This window comes from Peromyscus eremicus, chromosome 16_21, assembly GCF_949786415.1.
Source record: "Peromyscus eremicus chromosome 16_21, PerEre_H2_v1, whole genome shotgun sequence".
NCBI classification, from domain to species: domain Eukaryota; kingdom Metazoa; phylum Chordata; class Mammalia; order Rodentia; family Cricetidae; genus Peromyscus; species Peromyscus eremicus.
In genome coordinates, this window is record NC_081432.1 from 51,097,170 (window position 1) to 51,117,756 (window position 20,587).

The window sequence follows — 20,587 nt, forward strand, 5'->3', positions numbered from 1 at the left end:
GGCTAAATGAATTTCAAGAGGCCAATAAATGTTGCACAGAGCCACTCCTAAAAAATATGTATTACACTAGCTTGAAGAGAATTTTGAAAATGAAAAGGCTTAGCTGGCAATAATTTTATTTTATTTTATTCATTTTTTTCTTGATTTTTCCAGTCAGGGTTTCTCTGTGTAGTTTTGTGCCTTTCCTGGAACTCACTTTGTAGAGCAGGCTGGCCTGGAACTCACAGAGATCTGCCTGCCTCTGCCTCCCAATTGCTTGGATTAAAGGCGTGTGCCACCACCACCCGGCTGGGTGCATGTCTTTGATCCTAACTCTGGGGAGGCAGAGACAGGCAGACCTCTGAGTTGGAGCCCAGCCTGGAGAGTTTCAAGATGCAGAAGATGTATTTTTCCTTCAGTGACGTTTCACACCAACCATTAGCAAATCAACATTCTTTCTCCAGGCTGCAATGCAGGTCTCTAATTCCAGTCTGAATGTTGTGTGCTGTCAACATCTAGGTGCACGGGTGTTTGAAGCAACATTGTAAAGATGGCCTGCTTATTATACTGCAGCTTTTTCTGATGTTTGGTCATCTCTGGCAAGTTACTGATTCCTCAGGGCTCAGATTTATCAGGCTTGATTTATAGCAACAGTAACCACCTTGGCCAGGATAATTTCCTTTCTCTTTAACTCTGTTTGTTTGTTTGTTTGTTTCATTTCATTTAAGACAGGGTCTCTCTAATGTAGGTCTGGCTGTCCTGGAACTCACAAGGATTCCCCTGACTCCCTCCTGAGTGCTAGGATTAAAGGTGTGCTTCACCACCCAGCCTTTGAAGAAATGTTTGTGTTTGGTAGAAAAAAATTAGTAACTACAAGCTCTTGGGGAATTTGTTGTCATTGTTCACATCTAATTTTTCTTTTTCATTTTTTTCTTAAGTTTTTATTTATTTGTTTGTTTGTTTTATTGGTTTTTGAGACAGGGTTTCTCTGTGTAGCTTTGTACCTTTCCTGGATCTCGCACTGTAGACCAGGCTAATCTCAAACTCACAAAAATCTGACTGCCTCTGCCTCTGGAGTTTTCAGATTAAATGTGTGGCCACCACTGCTGGGCTAAGTTTTTATTCATTTTTAATTACACTCATGATATTAATTACATTTGTGGTATTCATGGATTACATTGTCAGTATTCATTCAATAATTATATTTATGGTATTCATTAATTACATTAATTGTATTGATTTATTACTTTCATGATATTATGTCCTGATACTACTGTCCATTTGTGGGACTTTTCCATCACACAAAACAGACATTCTGTACTTAGGAAATCATTGCTCTGTATTCCTTTCTTCTCCATCTTGAGATAACGTCTAATCTTTCTGTCTCTATAAATTTATATATTCTATATATTTCATGTAATACAGTCCTATAGTATATGTCCTTTTTTAATGTAAAAATATTTTATGTACAACTGCAGGAGAAATAATACACAGATAGCCTGAACATAGAGACAGGTTATAATTTAAAAGTCCAGGATTATTTTAAACAGTAAAAAACCTTCTCTGTAGAAAATAGCATAAATGATAACATTTCCCAATAAGCCCTTTTAAGCCAAATGATAGCTGAATTATACATATAAATATTGATTAAATTCTGGGTTACTGAAGAAACCTATCTTCATCTGTTCAGAGAGCTATGTTTTACTTAAGTTGTGTAAGTGAGATTCGTATTCATCTTCCCCTTTACTGTTTGATTTACGGCAGACATTTTTCTATAGGCTAATCCATAGTCTAAAAAGATTTTAGCCTCCCCTCCTGAAAGTATGGCCAACATTTTTTTTCATCAGCTTGATACAATACAAATTTTATCCTAATAGTGAAATGTTTCACTAAAGCTTGCCCAGTGATTGGGCAAAATCAAAACTTATTATAACCCACAGTCATTCACATCTAATATTTCTTTCCTTTTATTTTATTTTATATTTTATTTAAAGATTTTTTTCTTTTTTTTTCTTTTTTTGTGACATAATATGTCACCAAATCCAAAAGAAACTGTTTTAGAAAGCTGTTGCTTTTTCTTCTAGCCCTCTCCCAAAACTGTCCTGACTGCACAATAATGTCACAGAGGCAGCCATGAATAATAAAATAAAGATCTTGCCCCACCAGAGGCTGTGCATTTTTCTAAACCCACCATGGAGCATTCATTCATTTAGATCACTAGGACCTTAAAGAGACAACTTCTGGGTCGTATTCCCTAGTTGTATTATTACTATTGATTTGGAGGGCTTGCTTCAGATGTATCTGGGGGCTTGTTTGACACAGGATCTCAGATGTATCCCATGTTGGTCTCAGGCCTTAGATGACCCTCTGGGCTCAGCTTCCCTTATGCTGTTGATACAAGCTTGCATAACAACACAAGCTATTTTGGTTTGGTGAGACAAAATCTGGCTATGCCTGGCAGGCTGGCCCAGAAATCAAGGTCCAGGCTGGGTAGTGATGTTGCATGCCTTTAATCCCAGTGCCCAGGAGGCACAGGCAGGCGGATCTCTGCTTTTGAGGTCAGCCTGCTCTACAGATCAAGTTCCAGGACTAAGAAGAGAAACCCTGTCTCCCAGGGGTAAGGAGGGGAAAGAAATCAAGACCCCATGTTGGCTCACACCTTTAATCCGAGCCCTTAGAAGGCAGAGGCAGTAATCCATCCTTAACAGAGGAGGTGGTGCCTAGTCTCACTGCAACATGATATACTTATACCGTGACTGGTTGATATCCATGGGAGGCCTGCCCTTTTCTGAAAAGAAAAGGAGGAGGGGGAGCGGATGGAGGAGAGGGGGAGATGGGAGGAGGGACTGGGATGATAAGAGGGAGGAGAAGCTTCAGTCTGGATGTAAACACAAAAATAAATAAAGGAAGGAAGGAAAGGAAAAAAGGAAAGGAAGAAAGGAAGGAAGGAAGGAAGGAAGGAAGGAAGAAAGAAAGAAAGAAAGAAAGAAAGAAAGAAAGAAAGAAAGAAAGAAAGAGCCTCTCATCTCTCCTCCTCTCCCCCATCCACTCCCCCTGGGAGACAGGGTTTCTCTTCTTAGTCCTGGAACTTGATCTGTAGAGCAGGCTGCCCTCAAAAGCCGAGATCTGCCTGCCTCTGCCTCCTAGGCACTGGGATTAAAGGCGTGCAACATCACTACCCTGCCTGGACCTTGATTTCTGGCCCAGCCTGCCAGGCATAGCCAGAATTTGTCTCACCAAACCAAAATGGCTTGTGTTGTTATGCAAGCTTGTATCAACAGCTCTTCATTTGCAGATGGCAGCGGGAGGAGGGCAGCTTGGGCATGTTGAGACATGGTTTCATGTATGTTACACTGGCTGAACTCTTGACAAAGCTGAGGCTGATCTTGAACTCCGGATTTTCCTGCTTCCACCTCCCAAGGGCTGGGATTACAGGTGAATGCCACCATGGTCAGCTTTACTTTCTTTAAGCATCAGCTATTTTTGGTATCAAGTCATCTTAATAGGCTAGATGTGTGATGATTCAGAAACATACAAAGGTTCACACTCATTTGTTCATTAAATAAACACATACTCAAAGGTTAAAAAAATAAGCAGGCCATCTTTACAATGTTGCTTCAAACATCCGTGCACCTAGATGCTGACAGCACACAACATTCAGACTGGAATTTAGAGACCTGCATTGCAGCCTGGAGAAAGAATGTTGATTTGCTAATGGTTGGTGTGAAACTTCACTGAAGGAGAAATACCTTTTCTGCATCTTGAAACTCTCCAGGCTGGGCTCCAACTCAGAGGTCTGCCTGTTTCTGCCTCCCCAGTGTTAGGATTAAAGGCATGCACCCCTTTTTCTGACTTTATTTCTTTTATTTTGGGGAGTATAAAATAATTACACCATTTTGCCCCTTTCCTTTCTTCCATTCCAACCCTGCCATATACCCCTCCTTGATCTCTTTCAAACTCATGGCCTTTTTTCATTAGCTGTCATCACATGCACATGTATATGTATATATATATATACTCCTATATAACCAGCTCTCCTTGTTTTTCCTCTGCACCCTAAGCCCTAAAATATGAAATTATCAAATGAATAATAAATGCCACCACCCTATTGGAACTAGCGATGTAGACTAGACTTACCCACAAACACTGATTTTTATAAGAAGGGCAGTAAGTGTGCTGGCTTGCTGGCATAGGCCTTTAATCCCTGCACTGTGGAAGAAGAGATGGGTGAATCTCTGTGAGATTGAGACCAGTCTGATGTACATAGTAAGTTCGAAGACAGCCAGAGCTATGTAGAGAGACCTTGTCTCAAAACAAAACAAAACAAGAAACAAGCAGATGTAGGACCCACCCAGGACCTTCCTGCTCCTGCACATTCCTCCCTCATCCACTTTTCTAGTTGATGCTCAGAAGACTTCCTCAAGCACTTTAAGATTACCTAGAAGAAAATTAGAATTCCTGGGCACTAAAGATGACCTCATTGTAGTAAAAGACTAAGCCAACAGCTGATTGGTTGGATTAATAGGAGAAACTTAGAGATGAATCCTTTACCCTAAGGTGGGTCAAGGGCTGGGCTTCAGGAGTGAGTATATAAGCCAGAGCCTGGGCCCTTCTTCACAACTACATTGGACAGTCAGCTGCTTGGACTTACCTTATTCTGAAGTAGGAGAGGACTTGAGATGGAAATGGATGATGTCAATGAGAATGCCTGGTGGACATTGCCTGAAAACTTTGATGCCCCACTTGTGACATTCATAGATGAAGCCCAGGATCAGCATATATTTGGTAGGTGGCCTTTCCTACATCTTCTTCCTCTCTTTCACAGTTTTCCAACCTTCTCCTTTTGTGCAGTCTGTCCCAGATTCCCAGTTGTGTGTGACACCATTCCTGGGGAGATGTGGGCAAGTATGTACTCACCTTGGAGAGGGAACCCATAACAGCAAAGAAAGCCATCAGTAGAACTTGGTGAACCAATGAGATTTATTGGGGCTCCTTGGGGGTAGGAGTAAGGGGTTACCCACAGGAACAGAAATGACTCCAAAACAGCTGTGTCACTAAAGCCCACCCAGCATGGGTGACAGCCCACAGAAGCTGGGGAACCTGGAGCACACTGAACAGCCAGCAGGCAACTCAACATGCGGTTGGGTGTTCTTTCCCAGGGGCTCAGTTGTTCTCTGCTCTTGCAGGCTGCTTAGATGGGGTTTCTCCGCAGCTCTGTCCGCCTGAGTGTTACTACAGGCAGTCTGCACTGCTTCCATTCTCTGTTATGCTTGTTTGTTTTTTTTTGAGACAGAGTTTCTGTGTGTAGCCTTGGCTGTCCTGGAATCTGCTCTGTAGACCAAGATATCCCCCTGCTTCTGCCTCCTGAGTGCCGGGATTAAAGGTGTGTTTGACCACCTCCCAGTTTGCTTAAGTACACTTGGGAAAGTCAGAGCTCGTGAATCTGGTCAATTTTGACCATTTTGGTTTTTCCTTTGTTTTTTTTTTTTTTGTTGTTGTTGTTGTTTTATTTTGGTTTTTGTGTGTTTGCTTTTGTTCTTTTTTTTTTTTTTTGAGATAGTGCCTCTCTACATAGCTTTGGATGACCTGGAACTAGCTATGTAGACCAGGCTGGCCTTGAACTTACAAGGATCTACCTGCCTCAGTGCCCAGAGCGCCAGGATTAAAGGAGTGCACTACAATGACTGCCACACCCTGTTCTATCTCTTCTTTAACATCGGCTGTCTTTAAAACTTCACTCAGAACAGATTTAGGGGATTTAGCTCAGTGGTAGAGTGCTTGCCTAGCAAGTGCAAGGCCCTGGGTTCAGTCTTCAGCTCCAGAAAAAAAGAAAGAAAGAAAGAAAGAAAGAAAGAAAGAAAGAAAGAAAGAAAGAAAGAAAGAAAGAGAACAGGTTTTAATCTTGGAGGTAACTGCCACCCAATACCAGCCTCCTCACCAACAACCAATGCTAGTGGCTTATAAATCCTTTGGTTATATCTTCTGTGCTCAGGCCACGAAGACTTACACCTCAGACGCATCGAAGTACACAGCAACACCCTCATTCAACTGGAGAGGTGGTTTACAGCCTCAGGCCAGACTCGAGTCACTGTGGTTGGACCATTCAGAGCAAAGCAGTGGTTGATGGATATGATTTGGAGTGTGGGTAGCCAGGAAGCTTACCACCAGGCCCGAGGTAGGTGACCTTGACAGATATGGGGTTGAGGGTTGCTTGCCTGACAGATAACAGTTGTATGGCACCATAAATTCTGATTGAGCCTCTCAGGACTGTGGGAATCCAGATGTTCCTCAAAGTCCATTCTAAGGGCAACAGTTTTAGGTTACAGCCATTTTCATTTCCTGAAGTCTCTAAGATGCTGGGGAGGTAGGGATAGATCACCTGGGAAGGCCTGGGCTTGTCTGACTTCTTCCCCTATCATGTCCCCAAGGAAATCTTGGTTCCTAGTCCTGAGCCTCACTTTACCAGTGTTCCACATTCCCTTCCTAGGTGAAGAGATGTTGCAGAGAGTTCGGAACCAACCCCTGACCAACGCCGACTTTGATGCCTCTTTCAGGGTGCGGTCACATTCCTGGGGCCTTTCTCCACCTGACCGGATGAAAGGGACCACCTAAGACTGATCTCTCCTGGGAAACCAGGGTGGGGGAGTTCTCAACAGCATTTGAGAAAAACATGAAAGCTACTAAAGGGACTTGGTGTACTATCTTGTCACTATCCTGTCACTCTGAGGGGAGTCTCCTCAGCATAAGACAGTGCTGTGTTGGCAAACATGCAAAAAATAAGTTACCTAGCGTAAAATGCTTTCCCTGCTCATTTATTTCCTTTGGATAAACTTACCAACCCAATATCTCTACAAGCTGTGTTCCTAGGTCTGGACAGACTATATTGTCTCCTAGGAAGCCTAGTACAAAGAAGGGGACCGGGAACATGATACAATCAGCTTAAAAGCTGGAAAGCCTGGTAGGCTACTCTCTATGTGCCTAAAATGCAGGTTCTGCAGACGAACCTTCTCAGGAGGTTTAGGGGTCTATCCTTAAATCACAAGGGAGTAGAGAAGAGTGGATGTAGAGTTTCAGATGGAGACGATTTGTTGAAGTAGCCAGGGTGGATGGTCAGTTGACTGAGCCTGGTAAAAATGAGCTGCCCAAATTATCTCTGACTGCCAGTTGTTTGGGGGTGGGCTTGGACAGTGATTTTGGGGATCCGTAAATAAGTTAATGACAAAGGTCTCCTGACTCCATTCAGAACAGTGCTATCCTTCTGTTGATCACTCAACAGAGAGCTGGCAAAGCGTTTTCTTCCTCAGCCACTTCCTCTTCACACTGCTCCTCAGCAGCCTGCATCTCACAAGGACTTCATTGCCTTAAACTAGGAGAGAGGCATCATGTTTTGGACCAGAGTGAAAATGGGAGAAGTTTCAGAAAACGGTTGAATCTGGAACACCAGTTGGAGCTAATTTCATTAGTTTCACCCTGCCAACTGCTGAACAGGAATTAGATCAGTTTTACAGTAGAAAACACTTGTGAGTCTGACTAGAAGAAGAAAGCAACCTAACTACTCTCAAAGGGGAGTATCATTTGCCTTTGATTTGATAATTTCACATTTTAGGGCTTAGGAGGTAGAGGGAAAACAGACTGAGTGTTTATTTAGGAATATATTGTATATACATGTATGCATGTAGAGACAGCTAATGAAAAAAGGCCATGAATTTGAAAGATCAAGGAAGGATATATGAGAGGCTTTGGAAAGAGGAAAGGGAAGGGGTGAAATGATGTAATTATATTATAATCTCAATAATAATAGAAATAAAACCAGGCATAGTAGTGCATGCCTTTTGTTTTTAATTTTTTTTTTTTTTTTTTTTGAGACAGGGTTTCTCTGTGCAGCTTCTGGAACTGGATCTGTAGACCAATCTGGCCTTGAACTCACAGAGATCCACCTGCCTCTGGCTCTCCAGTGCTGGGATCAAAGGTGTGTACCACCACCACCAGGCATGGTACACACCTTTAATCCCAGCACTGGGGAGGCAGAGGAAGGTGGATCTCTGAGTTTGAGGTCAGCCTGGAGAGTTCCAGGCCAGACAGGGTTACATAGACCCTGTCTCAAAAAAAAAAAAAATCATAAAAGGTATTTTTTCTTTCACATCAACCTTCAGCAAATCAACCTTTTTCTCCAGGCTGCAATTCAGGTCTGTAAATTCCAGTCCGAAATATTTGTGAGCTCTAGGTGCATTTATTTTGAGGTGATGTGGCAGTAGCGGCATGCTTTTGCTGGAGCTTTAGCTGATACTCGGTCATCTCTGGCACATTACTGATTTCTCAGTACATAGGTATCATGATCTCCAAAACAACCATGGCCAGGTTCATTTTTTTCTTTCTCTTTTACTGTCTTTCTGTTATTTTGAGACAGGGTTTCTCTAGGTAGTAGCCCAGGCTGTCCTGGAATTCACAAAGATCTGCCTGCCTCTGTGTCCTGAGTGGTGGGATTACAGGCGTGCACCACCACACCGGCCCCCTTTTACTGTAAGTGTGGTACCACAGCAAGGGTGGCCTGTAGTACTTTGGGGGAATACAATACCAAGCAAGGAACCAGAGTTTACATATTTCTGCATGAATTGCTTCTCTCTAAAGAGAAGTCTGTCTGCTCTGATATGAGAGATAACATGGTTTGTTCTAGGAAAGACTCTCCCTGAGTGAGCCAGAGACCCCATACTAGGGCCATGACAGGCTCTTCTAGTGTCTTTTCCAGAGACCAGGCCTTAGTTTCAGTTTACTGGAGCTGAGTAAGCAGTTCTGGGGAAAACCCCAACTCAGGGGCAACCAATCCAGGCCCCCCACAGCCTACTGCTGATTTAGTGTTTGCCCCACAGGCTTCTGCTGGCTAAAGAGAGCTCTCCCCACCCTGCCGCTGGAAAGTCCCTAACCACTAGAGCCACCTACCAATCCTATAACAACTGGTAAACTTTTTGTTTAAATCCACCAATTAACCCCATACTATTCTCTCCTCCCTGGAATTTCCCTAACCTTGCTTAAAAGGAGCCTGTGAGGTTCTCTGTGGGTCACCATTACCCACTTTGTCAGATGGTTAGACCCCACATGTTGGCAACTTTAATAAATGCTCTTGCTGATTGTATATATGATTTGGTAGTCTTTTATGGGACTTCTCGTGGACCCTACCATATGGTGCATTGGCTGGAAAGTCCCCTCAAGACTCCTGGCAAGAAAGCATTAGAAAACCCGACTGATAGTAAGTGTGAGAGCTCTTTGTCTTTGTTTGTCGTTGCTCTGACCGTCATGGTTCTGTTCTCTGCTCTGTGTTTCTCTGGGAAGATGGAGCTATCTGAATCTGGAAGGTGGAGCGCTAGGCGGGCGCACTATTAGCACTTGCACCATCTGGGTCAAGAGACATCTCAGAGGCACCTGAAGGACCTGGGTCCCCTAGGTTGAATAGGGACAGAGGGTCCATTTGATTGGACGGGAACACAGGTTGCTCCTGGTGTAAAACGGAACTCACCCTCCCCCAGAAAGCCATCAGCCCATTCCCGGTTTCTCTTTAGTGTGCTGTCCTAGTACATTGTGTTCTCTGTCACCCTGTTGTGATTTTGTCTCCTCACTACACTACACTTGTCCTCCTACAAGGGGTGAGGCAGATAGCTTCCACCCCAATGAACATTTTATTGGACCATTTCAAGGACTTTCAGGCACAAGCTGGTGACTTGGAGCTCATTGTCTAGAATGAGCATGGAGGGGCTTGCTCAATACAGCCATGGTGGGGACCGGGCTGCAGGCCAGCATGCTCCTGTGGCTGGAGAGGGGGGGTTGCTGGGGAGTCATTTCCTGTATTTGCTAAGCTGTAGCAGCCATGTTGTGACAGTTTACTTGGGGCCAGCAGGTGGGGCAGCCTGCTGCGGCCCGCCAGGAGTGGGCGAGGTCTTCAGGCACCAGATCGAGAACCTGGGATTGATTGTTATGGCCAGGGAGGCTGATAATTCTTTTGCAGGCACACTGATTGGCATTCAGTGGCCACAAGTGACTGTATGTAGCCACTGCTCCCCCTTCCCTCCTTCATGAGCCAAATTCTTCACTGTGGACCAAGGTTCTTGCCACAGCTACTTCCCCATAACTCCTTCCTGTCCTGACACTGCCTAAGAAACTGCTGAATTGAACCAGCCTATAAAATATTATGTTTAGGGGAAATTATGCTTTTGTTTCCACTGGGGGGGGGATAAGGCTTTTGGTCACTCAGGTCCACTGGTTTATAAATATTTGTCATCATTTAGAGGGGTTGGTTACAAATTATTATTGGTTAGGGCAAGAAAAAACTACTGCTAGTCTCAGATGTTTCACGTTGGTACAGGTTTTTATGTGTTGATGCAAATTTAGGGTTATTTTTGTTATGGTATATGTATGTTTCTGTTCTGGTTTAAGAGCCTATACAATATTCTAGACTACTGAGGGAAACCACAAGAAGGACTTTGATAAAAGTTTCCATGTTATCTGGAAAGCAAGAGAGAAGATAAGAAACTGAAATAACAAACAGAAGAGAAGAGAAAAAGGAGTTTGTCTAAAATAAAATGTCTGGCTGAACCCGAGTAGCAGAGATAGCAAAAGCCTGCCTTGGGGATGTATAGTAAGTTGTAGAAGGCCAGAGCGGGTATGAGATTTGACCAAGTTATGTTAATTCCGGTTGGTTTTCGTCATTTAAAAAACAAAGCTGATGATTCTTCACTGCAAAATGTTTGAGAATGGGGTCATGCTCTTTAAAGGAGAGAGGAGGACTGAGTTCCTGTGTCAGACTTATTTAAAAATATAATATATAACTAAGACTACAGGTTAATAGTGAATCATCATGTCATAGTCCTCTGGGTTACAGGGTTCTCTATGATTGGCTTTCTATGAAATGACAAGACTAAAGCTCTTAGCTACTCAGAGTTTCATAGAAAAGCCCAAACCTGTTTCTTAAAAGAAAAATGCTTATAAGATGAAGGCAAAACAAATGCAGAACTCTGGCCTGCAAAAAGCAACACTTCTAACAAAGCCATTTTAGAAAAATCCAGCTCTAACTTTATATTTGGTGTAGGGAGTGGTTGCCATTGGACCCAGAACAGCAGCACTGATGTGGACTGTTGTAATGACAGAAATCTAAGGTTAGGGGGCTGGAGAGATGGCTCAGCGGTTAAGAGCACTGGCCGCTCTTCCAGAGGACCCAGGTTCAATTCCCAGCACCCACATGGCAGCTAACAACTGTCTGTAACTCCAGTTCCCTGGCATCTGACATCTTCACACCAATGCACATTAAATAAAGTTAAATTATTAAAAAAAAAAAGGAAAGAAAAGAAATGTAAGGTTAGATGTAAACAGATGAATCTCTCCCACCTGCCTGTTTCAGAATAACCACTCAGAGGCTTATATTAATTATAAATGTTTGGATGATGGCTCAGGTGTATTACTGTCTAGCTCTTACATTTAAATTAACCCACTTCTATTAATCTATTTATTGCCTCATGGCCCTTGGCTTAGCAGTTCTTTTACATCTTGTTTCTGGAGTGGCTCACAGCATCTGCCTTGATTCCATTCTTCCCCATCTGGTCTTCTGTTTGAATGTATTGCCAAACCTTATTCTGCCTGGCTATTGGCCAAAACAGCTTTATTATCAACCAATAAGAGCAACACAAATTCACAGTGTAAAGAAAGACCATCCTGCAGCAGTTAGATTTGTTACAACATACTGTATATGTGATTCAACTGTGGTTTAGAATATATACTCTATATAGTCATAAAATTTTAAGGTTGTAAAGGTCTATTTAGGTTAACAAATCTGACTTAGAGAATTACACCTAAGTACTTATGTCTTTACCCAATGTTCAACACCAGACTTTTAAAGAATTTAGATAAATGGGAACATACCTTTGATAAATAAGGTATTTGGTAAATTAGATATATATTCTATAATGGAGTTTCTGGTCCCCCAAGAGGGACCTTTTCCCAGGGTTGGACTTTCGGGCAGACGCTCCCATTGCTTGTCAAGGGCAGTGCTGGCCTCCAGACTCCCTCAGTCCCTGCTCATGGGCCACACCCCAACTGAAAAGCCCTCTTTCTCCTGTTCCCATTGGGCCCTGGTGGTCTTTCCCCTGTCACTTTTACTTGCCTTCTCAGGAGACAGCCTTAGTTTAGTACAAACTTGTTCTATTTCCTCCACAAAATGGCTATTTTTGTTTCTTTACTGAGCCCATTATCTATGATTAAAAAGTTTTATATGCCGGGCGGTGGTGGCGCACGCCTTTAATCCCAGCACTCGGGAGGCAGAGGCCGGCGGATCTCTGTGAGTTCGAGGCCAGCCTGGGCTACCAAGTGAGTTCCAGGAAAGGCGCAAAGCTACACAGAGAAACCCTGTCTTGAAAAACAAAACAAAACAAAACAAAAAAAAAAGTTTTATTTTGATACTGGAAAAGCTTCAATTCAAAGTCATGATTTTTAAGGCTATACCTGCCAGGAATGGAATGTAAAGTCCTAGCCTTATGAGAGCTGCTAACTTATTGTAAACTGACTGTTAAGGAACACAAATTAATAGCCATCTTATAAATGATCAAGTTCTTCAATTATAGTCATGCTAAGTACTAATATAATTAATTACAGGGATAAGCCTTCCTTAGTCTCATGTATATATTTTCAAAGTTAAGCTGAAGATAAGTAAGTAGAAACAAAATTTGTCTATTCAGATATCCCTAATAGATAGACAGTCCCCAAATGCTTCAGAGATCTGCAGAATATGGCATTTAAAATGTTTAATAAATGTTTAATAAAAAGCTTAATATAATAGAGACTCCCAGCTCTTAGCAATGACTCCCAAGGTCTACGAAGAAGATATAGAACAACAATGACTCCAATAGATTGTTGACAACACTGACCACTGGGCAAGACGACCCAATGCAACACCTTCCATAAAGAAGTTGGGAGGGGAATGGGTGACAGTGGGTTTAGGGGGAGTAGGAGTAGGGAAATGGGATAGATACAATCAAAACACATTGTATGTATATGAAGTTCTCAAAGAATAAATAAAAATATTAAAATAAATAAGGTTTTTCTTAATGGCTAATTCTTGTACAAAAGAGTTGATTTCATGAAGACCTCAAAATATTATGTATGTATATAATGAATGTTGACCTAATTTATGTCTTTACTTTTTCCTGTTGGCTTCCCTTTCTCCTCCTGGTCATCCTTCTTGTTCTGAATTATACCCATTCTTTTGACACATTGTGTGTGTGTGTGTGTGTGTGTGTGTGTGTGTATTTGAGAGTGTGTACTATGTAACCTTCCCATCCTCCAGTACTGGGACGCCAAACTTGGACCATGGTGACCTGCCATAGTTGTTTTTAAATCAAACTGATTCATGGATAGTTTTTGCTTGCCACATCATTTAACTAACACACATTTAATAGCTGTTCAATTAAGCACTTTTTAGAACAAATTTTCTTCTAGGAATTCTATTAATCTGTGAATATGCGTTCAATTAAAGTTGCATTTGGGGACATGATTCCAGGCCTTGGTTTTGCAATCTAGGCTCTGATTTCTTTATTTTATTTTATTTTATGTTGGGAGGTTTTTCGAGACAGGGTTTCTCTGTAGCTTTGGAGCCTGTCCTGGACTAGCTCTGTAGATCAGGCTGGCCTCGAACTCACAGAGATCCACCTGCCTCTGCCTCCCGGGTGCTGGGATTATAGGCATACACCACCACCGCCCGGCTTGATTTCTTTATTAGTAGTATAAAGTATGTGTTTATGGCAGGGCCTGGGGACCCATTTCTCTAATTCCAGCACTTGGGAGGCAAAGGCCAGGGATCTCTGTGAGTTTGAGATGGTTTTGATCTACCTAGCAAGGTCCAAGCCAATAAGGAACTACATGAGACCCAAGCAAAAGAAAAGTAGGTTTTTCAAACAATTAGCAGCATCGTATTTAAAACTGCATCATACTGTGTGCAGTCATTGTCTTTTTGGATGTTTCATGATATTGTTTTGCATAAGAAGGCCTCTTAGACCCTGACTGTATGCTGCTGCAGGTGTTGATCTATGAGTCACTTTGTGATCAATGGGCTGTGACAGTGGTGTGTGCTTTAAATAGTCAGGGTCCTTTTCAGGCTCTCCAGTAAGACGTGCTGAGGTGGATCTCAGGTGATCAGGTCCTTTCATGGTGCCAGCCACTTCCAGCTCCAAAGGCTGCAATATAGTGAAGACCCAGCATGAACCTTACAAAATTTCATCCATGCACAGAGGTAGTGGTCTCTGAGCTTAGAGGGAAAAAGACCAAGTTTAGCAGATTAGTGAAGAAATGAGATAGGATAAAAGGTAGGAATTCGTTTTGTTTTGTTTTGTTTTTTCCCAGACAGGTTCTCACTATGTAGGCCTGGCTGTCCTGGAACTTACTATGTAGTGCAGGCTGGCCTCGAACTTGCAAGATCTGTCTGCCTCTGCCTCCTAAGTGCTGGGATTAAAAGCACGCACTACCATGTTCAGCCACTAAGGCAGGAATCCAAAAGGTCTATCATCATCCCACTCTACCCAGGCAATTTCCTAATACTGGAAGTTTCTGTAATCTTACAGGGTGGATCAAAACTCTGTGGTTGAAAGGCCTGAGACCCTACTTTGTAGGTCTGGGATCAAAATGGGAACTCAGAGGGGCAGGGGATAAGAAATGAAAGAGAGATAAAGAAAAGAAGGCAGCTGGGTGGTGGTGAGACACAAAAACTAGTAGAATCCTAACAGCTGGCATTTGTAGGCTGAAAAGAAAACTTTTTTTTTCTTTTTTTGGTTTTTCGAGACAGTGTTTCTCTGTGTAGTTTTGGTTCCTGCCCTGGAACTCCCTCTGTAGCCCAGGCTGGCCTCCAACTCACAGAGATCCACCCGCCTCTGCCTCCCGAGTGCTGTGATTAAAGGCGTGCACCACCACCACCCAGCCTGAAAAGAAAACCTTAATCTTTCTCCCTAAACATAAATATTTCTTTAAAGCCTGGTGGTGGTGATGCACACCTTTAATCCCAGCACTCAGGAGGCAGAGGCAGGTAGATCTCTGAGTTTGAGGCCAGCCTGATCTAAAGAGTGAGTTCCAGGACAGCCAGGGCTACAGAGAAATCCTATCATGGAAAAACAAAACAAAACAATTCCCCAAAAGCTGGATGAGGAGGTACACATCTATAATCCTAGTACTGGGGAAGCCAGGACAGGAACATTGATGGAAGTTTCTGTAAACCCAGTTGCAGCCTGTGCTGTTTAAAGCGTTCCAGACTAGCCTGTGCCACAGAAAACCCAACCTCCACACCATAAAACAAATGAGCAAACAAAGCCAAACCAAACAAACAAAAAGCTCTCCTATAAAGAATTTTAATGAGTTAAGACCATAAAAACTGTCAAAAATTAGATAGAGAAGACATCCTGAAACAGCTCACAAGGAGGCCTGGAAAGTGTCTCAGGACTGGGGGTCCTGGGATCCAGACCAGCACAGGAAACAATAAAGAAGATACTGTTGTGTTTCTGGGCATGGTGACAGCTGCCTGTGGAAGCTTGGGAAGGAAGATGGCAAGCCTGAGTATAACCTGGCCTATACTCAAAACAAAACAAAACAAAAAAACCCAAATCACACTAATCTACACAATTGCCAAATGGCACCTTAGGAAATGGTGTCCTGCTTCCCCAGAGTGCTGCAATAACACAATGAACCCAGCTTTCCTTGAGTACACTCTTGTAGTCATAAGTTTTCTGTTAGCTTCTGTCAAGACGGAGGGTGTATTGGGCCTGGTGGCACACACCTTTAATGTCAGCACTTGAAGAGGTCAAGGCAGCATGAGCTCTGCCTAGAGGGCGTTTGGAAATCCAGGGCTAGTGATATCCTGTCTCAAGGAAAACAAAATATAAACAAAACAACAACAAACAAAGAAAAGTGTAGAGACCCCTCCTGGGCCTTCCTGCTCCAGCTCATCACTCTTCCCCACCCTTCATCCACATATCTAGTCCATGATCAGTAGATCGCCTCCAGAATTTTTGATATTATAAAGAAGAAAATTTTAGGTTCTTGGACATTCAAGTGAAGACTAAATTATCTAGTTGTAGTTACAAGCAGTGATTAAATGGATTTTGAAGGAAAAAGCTATGGATATTAGGGCCTCCTCCCTAAGGTAGGTCAAAGCTGGGCCCTTGGGCATGAGTACACATTTATATATGAGTTCAGACATGGGACCTTCTATGCATTGTGCAACCATCTGCCTGGAAGTACTGTGTTCTGAAGCAGCCTAAGAGGTGACAGGAATGAGTACTCTGAGCAAGAAAGCATGGAGAACTGTTCCTGAACACTTTAATAGCCCACTGGTGTTCTGCATGGACAAAGACCAGGAGGAGCACATATTTGATAGGTGGCCATTGCCCACATCTTCCATTCCTTCTCCTGCCCATCTCAGGCTTCAACCTTTAAGGTCACCTGTCCACCCCCAAGTGCTGGTGGTTTACATGTACTGTTACCTCTTCTGTGCAAGGTCCTGAGGACAAAGATCATCACTGCATAGAGGTATGTACCCTCATTCAGCTGGAGAGGGGGCTTACAGCCTTAGGCAAGACTCGACTCACTGTGGTGGGACCACTTAAGGAAAAGCTGTGGATGATGAACGTGATCTGGAAGGTGGGGAATCAGGACACTGACCTTCAACCTGAAGGTAGGTATCCTTGACAAAATTATGGTGGAGGCTTTGATGCCTCTTTAAGAATAGATGTATAGCACCATGCATTCCTGAAGAACCTCTCAGCTATCTGGTAAACCAGATGTAACACAGAGTCTAGTAAAGAGGGAGAGAGCATAAAGTCATGCAGTTTTTTTTTTCTTTTTCTTACTTTTGAATCTTATATTCCCTTCTCAGTCAAGGTGATGCTACATCAGATCTGCAGCCATCCCCCGAGAGAGCAAGACCAAAACATTAATTTTGGGTTCATCCAGAATCTGAGACCTGTCTTTGGCTACTAGAATGAGTGATATCATTTCTCTGGAAGTTACTGAAGGTTTCCTTTGACAATTGTTTTGTTGTTTGAGGTTCTGTTAGAGTTCTTTCTTTCTATCCATATTCTGACAGATCTCCCTTGGGAACACCTTTTGGAAAGTAGAGGGGGTGGGGTGAGGGGAGGTTCTTCATCAGCCTTTGAAAAACAAGTGAAAGTTACTTCAGGAAATTGAATTGGTGGACCACACTGTCACACTCAAGCAGGGACGTCTTCCAGATGTAAGATTCTGGCAACAATATCTGTTAAAACATATTGCCTGAAGTGTAATTCTAACTAATCTTATCAATAAAAACCAGAATTCAGATATTGGGGTAAAACCTGAAAGATTAGAGAAACAGAGGAACAGCCATCTGTGACTTCCTACCTCTCCAGATCCTCCGACCGAAAGGGCCGAGATCCTGTCTCTGCCCTGCTTTATCACTTTCTGTCTCCTCTCTGTACAGACCTCCAGACCTCTATGGTTAACTAGTGTCTAGCTCCACTGCCTCATCTCCAGGCAAGCTTTATTTGTCAGAACACAAACAAAATATAACACATTTCCCCCATTTTGCCTAAATAAAAGTGAAGGTTTTAACTAACATAGAAAAACTATATACAATAAATACAATTTTATATATATATATATGTGTATATATATATGTATATATATAGGCAATAATTACATTAACAACATCTAGTCCATTAGCATTTGACAAATTTAGTGAAAATACTCCATTATCTATCCTATCTTGGTGAGTCCAAAGTGTTGTACATAATTCACTTTCTATCCTAACTTGCATTACCAACCTCAAACTGTCTTTTGATTCTTTCAACCTTATATACTTTACACTTCTTTTATGAATGACTTTTCTGAATTTGTTAAAAAGGAAAACTATAACTATCTTGTCTTCAACTCCATCAGAGACTCAAGAAGTATATACTATTGAAGTATATGCTGAGTAAACAGAAAGTGCAGAGGAAACAACTTCCTAAATTAAGAAACAATAAAAACAGCTGCCTCTGTAACATTGGAGCATCCATCTTCCACCCACAGGCTAAGATACTGACAGACTTTTCCATGAAGCAGGGTTTTTAAAGGACTGTCCTACCTTGTCTTGGCAAAGTTTGGCAAGTCACTTTCTTTTCTGTCCTGCTTGTCCAATTTGGGCAGCATACTGTCAGAAGTCAAGGCAAGGGCAGTTTCTTGCCCAGTGGCTAACTTTTGCCTCAAAAAAAGGTAAACTCCAGTAGCTGGAGTTTTCTCCAGTCCTGCCCAGCCCCACAGACCCCACAACCACTTATAAAATAATCACTCAGAAGCTCATATTAATTAAACTTCTCAACCATTAGCTCAGGCCTACAAGTGCCTAGCTCTTACACTTAAACTCAGCCCATTTCTGTTAATCTATATGTCACCACATGTTCTGTGGCTTTACCTGCTGCCTTTACATGCTGCTCCCTGGATGGCAGGCTGGCATCTCCTCCCTGCAGCCTTCCACTTCCCAGACTTCTCTCTTTGTCCCACCTATACTTCCTGCCTGGCTACTGGCCAATCAGCATTTTATTTATCAATCAATCATCCACAGCAAACTCCATATGGAGTTTCTTTGATGTCCATCATCTTCTGTGAAGTAGATTGGTGCTGCCAAGAGCAGACATGTCACATTGTCATTAAAAAGGAACCTTATGTTATTAAATCATCATAAATGCTATATTCTGTAAGTCTCTGAAGTGTTTGAAGACTACCTGCCCATCTAAAATATATCTCTGCTTGACCTTGAAAACATACCTAACATGACTACAAGTTCGATTGTAATAGATGACTAACTACTAACTACCTGCATTTCTTTATTATCCTAAATATTTTGTAATAATAACTTTCAAGGACTAGAAATTTACATAACATTGTTAAATGGGCTGTATAAGTATAATATCTTGAACAAGAGTAAAAAACATATGTACAGTATGTTCTAACAAAAATAACCTCAAATTTGTACCAATATAAAAAATCCATATCAATACAAAATATTTAAAATTAGTAGTTGTTTTTTGGTTTAAAAGTAGATTCAATAATCTACCTATCATTTCTTTTAATCCTATCATTTCTATAACATGTTACAGTATAACAAAAATAATCTAAAATTTGTATCAATCTTCAAAAATTTAAGCCAACGTAAAATATTTAAGACTAGTAGTTCCTTTTTGGTTTAAAAGTAGATTCAATAATCTACCCTCTTACCCTATTTATACATCACCCTTTTTTTATTTTCAGAACAAGATCCCTGAATCTTATTTCCTTTGTCAGCTTTCTTCCTGACCATACCAATAATAACTTGTAACCAACCCCCCTAAATGATGACAAACATCCATAACCCATTGAAAGACAAAAACTGTCCACTGCACCCCTTGGGAATATGACTGTCATGTTCTTAAAATTACTTCCTGTTGTCTTGGGGTGATGGTATCTTTAGGGGACCCTGAAAAAAACTGGGATAATTGTCAAGTCCTGGGAGAGCTGGCTGTATCATTTGTTATCCAATCTCTGTGTAATGGGAAAGTGCAGGGCTTGTTTCAAGTCCTGGCTAGAGTAGTCTGTGAGGCTGCACCATCTCAGCCAACTACCTTAAAATTGTCTTAAGCAGTTTATAGTCCAAAGCCAATCTTTAGGTTGTGTTTGTTAGCTTAGTGGCATTACCATAGTTCAGGTGGAATTGTTGTAGTGGGGCCCCATTCTCCTTTTGGAGACTTTAAAGGTCTCTGTTAGGCATGGTCATGGTTCACTGCAGAAAACTTAAACATTTTAAATGTCATATGCAGCAGATCTCAAAGAAGTTAAAGAACCATAATTTGCTGTATACATCCAGAGTACAATATCTTAATTCCTAGTTACCTGATAGAGACTCAAACCCAAAATCATGTGAGGAAATTAGATGAAACCTTTTTTTAGAATGAGTTCTCTACGACCATTAATAATCATGACAAAACATTAAAAAATGTATACATTAATCTTATAAATTTCGATATAATATTTATACCTTAAGGAAAGTTTTAAAGAATCAAAATAAAACCAAAGGATTATGAGATTAGTAGCAGTAGAATAGCCCCTAAATTTTGGTTTTTATTCTATCTCATATCAGGTGTCTCTTCTGACATGAGACAGAGATGTTGGATTTTCCTTTTAACAAGCATGCTTAGGTTTAGAGAAGGAGAGATCCATGCTACAACTCCAAAGCCAGCTTTAATTTTTAATTGAACTGGGAATACAAAAAACACCATTTGCATTATGTGTCTGTAGAGAATAGCAGAAACAAACATTTGATAAGATTTATGAAATTTTATCCTGTTGGAAATGTGATATACCAATAGGCCAATTTATACTTTTTCTTGGAATATTTTCTGTGTATGATTCATCCTTTTTCTTCAGATGTCTCATTTGTCCAGTGGTCCTCAGATTCTTTAGCTGGATTCCTTCATTCTCCTGGAAAGACAAAAACAAAACCCTTTCCCAACCCTAACTTTGAGGAGTTTCCCTTTTGGTAATTTATATCTGAAATAAACAAAAAGCATTTGTTAGTCTTATAAGTTAGTTTAGATTG

General features: G+C 41.6%; 2 protein-coding genes across 2 annotated transcripts in view; both read left to right on the plus strand.

Moving 5' to 3' along the window:
- Nucleotides 1-20,587, plus strand: part of LOC131926320 (glutathione S-transferase alpha-3) — a 265,294-nt gene that overhangs the window by 149,725 nt on the left and 94,982 nt on the right. The gene's annotated exons all lie outside the window — the stretch shown is intronic.
- LOC131926143 (KH homology domain-containing protein 1-like) lies at nucleotides 4,665-6,591 on the plus strand. Its single transcript, XM_059281426.1, has 3 exons — nucleotides 4,665-4,764; nucleotides 5,972-6,154; nucleotides 6,467-6,591. The coding sequence occupies exons 1-3, from the start codon at nucleotides 4,665-4,667 to the stop codon at nucleotides 6,589-6,591; spliced, it is 408 nt and encodes a 135-aa protein (XP_059137409.1).